General features: G+C 44.3%; 1 protein-coding gene across 1 annotated transcript; it reads left to right on the forward strand.

Annotated features, from left to right (window-relative positions):
• Positions 1-3,247: 3,247 nt before the first annotated feature.
• Positions 3,248-5,836, forward strand: LOC311209733 (uncharacterized protein C11orf91 homolog; the record flags this gene model as incomplete). The annotated part of the gene is made up of 3 exons (XM_084287245.1): positions 3,248-3,293; positions 4,750-5,289; positions 5,699-5,836. 3 exons carry the CDS (start codon positions 3,248-3,250, stop codon positions 5,779-5,781), a joined length of 669 nt encoding a protein of 222 aa, XP_084143371.1. The 3' UTR covers positions 5,782-5,836.
• Positions 5,837-6,478: the final 642 nt, after the last annotated feature.

Below are 6,478 nucleotides of genomic sequence, written 5' to 3' on the forward strand. Positions count from 1 at the left end.
TGTGCTGGGTAGTACACCAGGGAATCTGGTAAACTCATAGGTGTGCGGTAACGCTGGCACGGGGAAGTGCTTGGCGGTACACCCCCATTTTTCTGTACGTTGGTGTGTGGTACACTGCAGAAAGGAAATTTCTGTAGCAACATACTGGTGAGGGCTAGGAAAAATGGGAAATAAGAGCTCCAGGGGACAGGGAGATATCCCTGGGGGAGTGCCTACTAATAGTTCTTCCTGAAGAATGATAAGAAATGGGAAACGTAATCCCAAAATTAGAGGGATTGTAAAAGAAAAATAATTTAAAAAAAAAGGTTAAATATTGTGTATCAGTCTGGACAAAAGAACCAATTAAGGAAACAGCAGTATTTTGGCCAAAATACAGGTCTGATGAAAATTCAGGCTTTAAATTTATGTGTAAACAATAAGATTCCTTTTTTCGGAGAAGGAGCCAAGTTATGCTCCCTATAATCCTAATATTGTACCCGTGGCAGCAGCAGTCACTCCAGGAAGGGAGACAGGGACTGTAATTAACGCTATCCTTAAAGAAGGAGCGTACTCTAGGCTCTGGAAAGAATTAGAACAAGGTGGAAGATATGTTGAGAATTTTGCCTTCCCTGATACTAACAGTACTAACACTAACTGTGTACCCTCCTTACCAGCAGAGAGGTTAGGACTTTTAAGAAGGAGAGGAAGTCTTTATTTGAGGACCCCAACAGCCTAGCTGAACAATTAGACCAGTTCCTACAACCTGATTTATACTCTTGGGGGAGGGAATTATGTCTATAAGTATGTTGTTTACAGGGAAAGAAATGGGAATGATCAGGAGGAGAGCTGCTAGACAAGAATGGGAAAGAGCTCATCCTCCAGGACCAGGGGTAATACCAGCAGGGCAGAAATACCCGCTTGCCAATCCTGGCTGGAATAATAATAGCGTGCAACACAGAAATCATATGAGAGACTTGGGGTCAGAATGAGAAAGTACTTGGGGATGAGTCCCAAGGACTCGGTATCCCAAGGGCTCTTGAAAGGTCACTGTGTGATTAAAGCCTGGCAAGATACGCAGAAAATGCTCCAGAAGGTGGGGGGATGTAGTGAACAGTCACTGGGGGACCCTCCCGTGGGAGGCCCTGGAGGTGTTTGTCTGGGGGGGAGATGAGAAGGAAAAGCAGAGAGCGAAACTAATGGTATTGACAGTGCAGCGGGTAGTGAGGCAGAGGGTTGGAGAAAGAGGAAGAAAATCTTCAGGGGGAGCCAGGGCCAGGATGGAAAGGAGAGGAAGAGAGATGAAGGAATGGCAGGCAAAGAAGGCTGCCTGTGTTGTGGCCTGAATCCTAGCAGGGACAGGCTTTGATAAGATGTTGTAAGTGTGGCCAGGCTGGCCACTTCGAATAGCAATATCTGGAGTGGAAGAAGGAGGAAAGAAGGAAAATGGGTTGAAATATGCTATATTGATATGTTGTTTCAGTATCTTGGAGGGAAAAGGTATGGAATTAAGTTGGGCCCTGACTGAGCCTTTGGTGCTGGTATTAGAAAAGTACGGGCTGGAGAAAGATGAAGGAAGTGTTCAAAGGGTTGCTGAAGGTGTTAAAGGTGTGGCATGTAGTATTTAACAGAGCTGTCTGAAGTTGAATGAGCAGGGAAAGGGGATGTAGGCATTATCTAAGTAAGGATTGCACAGTTAACGGGGAAACAGGGGAGGGTCCCGGTCCTTGGGAGGAAAAAAAAAAAGCATATAAACTGTGTATGGAATTAGGAGGCGCCCTCCTGCTTGCGGGACCCCCGCCCCTGTAATCTCAAATAAAAATGCTACTGTAGTGAGCTCCTCTCCTGAGCCTATGTTATTTTCCAAAGATCGATTCACGGTTTTAAGGTTTCAGGGATAGGGCACTAGGGTTGGGTTTCAGGGTAAGCGTTCTCAGGGCTTATGTTTAGGATTTCAAGGTTTTTAGGGTTGGAGTTTTAACGGTTAGGATTTTAGGGATTTAGGGGTTAGGGTTTTAAGGGTTTCAGGGTTAGCGTGTTAGGGTTTTAGAGTTTTTGGGGTTGTAGTGTTGATAGGTTCTTTAGGGTTAGGGTCTGAGGGTTTTATTTTTGGTCAGTTATTTACGGTTAGGGTTTTAAGATCTTAATTTTTTTTTTTTCAGGTTAGGTTCTCCAGGGTTAGGGTTCTGAGTGTCCTAATTTTTTGGGTTAGGGTTTTGAGCGTCTTAATGTTTTGGGTTGGGTTTGGGTTTTGAGTGTCCTAATGTTTTGGGTTAGGATTTGGAGCATCCTAATATTTTGGGTTAGTGTTTGGAGCGTCCTATTTTTTTAGGTTTGGGATTTGAGCGTCTTAATTTATTGGGTTAGGGGTTTTAGGCATAGGTTTTCAGGGGTTTAGCGTGGTGAATAGTTTGGGTTAGGTCTGTAGGGGTTTCGAGGATTTTTAGGGTCAGGGCTTGAGGCTTTTTTGTAAGGGCGGTAAGGGCCGGGGTTACAGTGAGTGCTGGGAAATGTAGTTCTCGAAAACTCGGCCTCTGATTGGCCATGCCGGCTGCCCAGGGAATGCTGGTAGATGTAGTTTTCTGGCACCAGGCTTCCGGGAGGCCATGTTGGGTGCCCATAGCATAGGGGGAAATGTAGTTCTGGGACTCCGGACTTCCGGGAGGCCATGTTGAGTGCCCAGAGCATGCCGGGAAATGTAGTTCTCAGGAGTTAGGGTTAGGGACTAGGGCTAGGGCTAGGGTTTAGGGTGAGGAGTTACGGTTAGGGCTTAGGGGTTAAGGTTAAGTTCTTAGGGATTTATTTTTGGTCTGTTATTTACAGGTTAGGGTTAGGGTTATTGGCACACATACCATTTTTTTCTCAAAATTTATTTTTTTTATCATTTATGATTCAGCTAAGCTACATAAAATGTCTGTCTACGACGCATTCATTTGCTTAACCCAAGACTAATAGATCTCAACTTTGGAAAAAAAAAAAAAAAAGAGGCTATCGCTAATTATGTATTACCAGATGGAGAAGATTTTTAGGAGTTCTGAGAATTCGAAATCTCAGAAACCCATAGTATAAAGGTGTGTGTTAAAGTCTAACGGCTCTGCTACAGCCTTTGCACTCCTAGTTATCTTCTTCATCTAATCTCTGTATTTCTAACTTTTGATTCTTTTGGCAACCTTTTCTGTATTCAGTACTTATTTTGGTTTGACTAATGCATTAGAAAGTTAACACCTTAAGCGTGCTGTAAAAATTCCACCAGGTGGCACCTAAAGACAGCATGGCCCACGGCTTTAGTATTAGCAGCACGCAGTTTGTACTGGAAGGTAATAAAAGGAACCTTTTCTTTATGTCATGATTTTAGCATCTAGCACACAAAACCATGAACCACTGTGATTCACTAATACACGTTTTAAGAAAATAGAAATGTTTTTAGAATAGAAATAGAAACGTTCATAAGTTTTATATTTGATACCAAACAATGAAAGAAAGCAATGAATAAACTAAACAAATTTAAGATTGGGCTTTAAAATCACAAGAACCTTACTGGTTTTCTAGCACCCCACCTCGTTCACCTGTATGTATACACTTACACCTTGATATACTTGTGTTTTGTTTTTTCCTAACGAAAGCTAAGCAATAACATGTTACATATTTACATTTAATTTTTACAGAGGTGGTGAAGCAATGGTGTCCTTCACAGTGTAACAGTAAGACAACAGTTACTATAAAATGTTGACCATGGTGACAGAAAAGGCTTAGAGAAAACAGAAGTCCAAATCCAATTATTTGAACTGTTACTAATTTAAAAGTATGATAATATTACCCCAAAGACAGAGTGAATTTATCAATAAAAGGGATCTAAACTAGATTTGCCTGCAAATAGCATAAACAGACTGAATTCAAATACAACAGAATCAGGTCTGTTAAAGTATTTGTTTGTTTCATGCTCACAGATAAACAGAAACTTGCAATAGGATAGCAGTGGAAGCACTGGGCCTCCTGCTGGTTCTAAAAGTAAAACTCCTAGCAAATTCTGCATAAGCACTGTTTTGCTTTCAAATGCTACTCACAAAGACCTGAATAAGGAAGGGTTTTTGACTTTTAGTGTACACCCCTGCCCCCAAAAAGACACTTACAGTTACTGTGTCCATTTAATGCTTGAATTCTCTCCTCATGTTGTCACACAGAATCAGCTATATGGCTGGTTCTTCTCTAAGCCACTAAGAATGGAAAAATACACGTTATCAGACTGATTTCAAATATGCATGTTTCATTCATAAAATACACAACCCGTACCTGTACCTACATTGTACTGGTACTGACACATTACTGGTGTAAGCAAACTGTATGTATCACAATCAATTTTGCCTCTAATAGCACATTCCCTAACCAGTGCACGTGAACATAAAATGCTGAATGCCTTCTGCCACTCTCCCTGCTCCTACAGCTTCTCAAGGCGGACTGAGTGTGACTCTCACGATAGCTGAGGTCCATAGATCTACTAAATTTCACAAGCAAACACACCAAACCAGCAACAAAACCCACTGTTCACCTCAGTATCAGCTTACAGCACGGTGCGCTGCACCTAAGTACGTGGAAGCGTGCTTCTAGGAAAAGGCAGTACCAAGCTTCCCGTTTTATGGGAGAAAAGCTTTATAAACACAATTCACTCCAGGGCATGTAGCAAGCCCTCACGGTTGTGCATCGAAGCCTGCTCAGGCCTGCATTAGCGTTGCAGCGGGATTTTCACTTCATTTGGAGTAAATTTACCACTCGCAGGTAACCTCCACAGCCCCTACAGTCACCAGCTGGCTGCCAACAGCGCTGGTACGGCACCTGGCTTATTAGCATTGACCAAAACGCCTCAAACTGCCTCAAAATCCGCCTGGAAGCCCTGCCGCGGAGGGTCCCCGGAGCCCGGCCGTCCCCGGGTCAACCGCCGTTGGCGGCCGCAGCCCGGCGGCGCCATGAGCGAGCAGCCCCCGCCGCGGCCCCTCTACTTCCCCCCCTTCCACGACCGCGCCGAGCCCGGCGCTGCCCCGGCCGAAGGCGGCGGCCCACGGAAGCTGCTGGCGGCCGTCTGCGGGCCCTGGCAGCCCCCGCTGGCCGCCGCGGCTCCCCGCTGGCCCGCGGGGCTGGCGCCCATCGCCTACGAGCCGCTGCGCTTCTTCTGCCCCGCTGCGGCGGCGGCGGCGGGGGTGGAGGAGCGGCGGCCCGGGGAGCAGCCGCAGCTGGAGGGCGAGATCTGCGAGCTGGGCATCCGCATCAAGGAGCTGGAGCTGCTGGCGCTGCTCGGGGACGGCTTCGACCCGCAGCAGTGTGCGTGCCCCGCAGGGCTTACGGGGGGTGTTGGTGCTGAAGGCAGGACGAGGGGCTCGGCCTGTGGCCGAGGCTGCCGGTCCCGACACTCGCCCAACTGCAAGGGTTGCAAGAGCCCAGGGGCGTTCATCAGACACTCAAGGAAGACCTCAAAGCAATCGTGATACATAGTTCGCATGCGTTACTTTCCACAACAGCAAATTAACCGTGTTTTTTTTCCTTTGTCATACCAATACCTACCAGTTTGACACCTGTTATTTTCCATACACTTAAGAAACTAGTTTACGGGTATTTGCTAAACAAGAAACGCTATGGAAAGTTACTAGCTTACTCAGCAAATTATTTCTTAAAAGTCTTGTAAACTATTAACGATAACGGTAATGACAAATTAAGTTTCATTCCTGTTTAGATAAACTTCTGAAGGCACTGAAAGAAGAAAAGATACAAGGCATGAAAGCAAGGCAGAAACTGAAGAAACAGCCACCAACATGATGAAGATTATTTGGGCTGGATGTTCTGTTACTATGGAGTATTATTTTAATGGATCTTCCCGATAATTTTTCTACCCATTACATGCTATTCTCTTACTAAATTAAAAAAATACAGTATATTGTTGACTTTTTTTGTATGTCATATCTCTGGTACTAAATACCAATAATGCTGGTATGTATTTTAACATTTCCTTCTCCAAGTACTAGAGACAAACAGGGTGGATAGTATTTTCTTCAAAAACACTGAGAAATTAATACTGCTGATACCAGGATTCCCACCAGTCCAGCAATGAGGTTCAGGATACGGGTAGCAGCGAAACAGTAATTCCAATATAAAATACGTTTGTATTTTGTTATTAATTACAAGTAAGTGCAACTGAGAGTAAATAGATGTGCTTAGAAGCCCCATGCCTCTAAGGGAGCTTTAGGAAACGATCTTCATGATAGCATAAAAATCTGTTACAAACAAGCACAGCTTATTGTCTTAAGTGTACCACCAAAGTGTTGAAGTTATGGCTTAAGTTAGTTTTTAACAGAACAGTTGTAAAACATGGAATTTCAACTAACATTTTACTATTATTTTAGGATGAATGGTGCTTAGGCTGAAGTCTGAGGCAGTTCTAGGAATGACAACATCCTTATGTTTGGAAGGATTGAAGAGAAAATGGGCAGAGACAGCAATAACAGACTAAAGATCT

The sequence above is a fragment of the Netta rufina genome (assembly GCF_964035555.1).
Source record: "Netta rufina genome assembly, chromosome: 5".
NCBI classification, from domain to species: domain Eukaryota; kingdom Metazoa; phylum Chordata; class Aves; order Anseriformes; family Anatidae; genus Netta; species Netta rufina.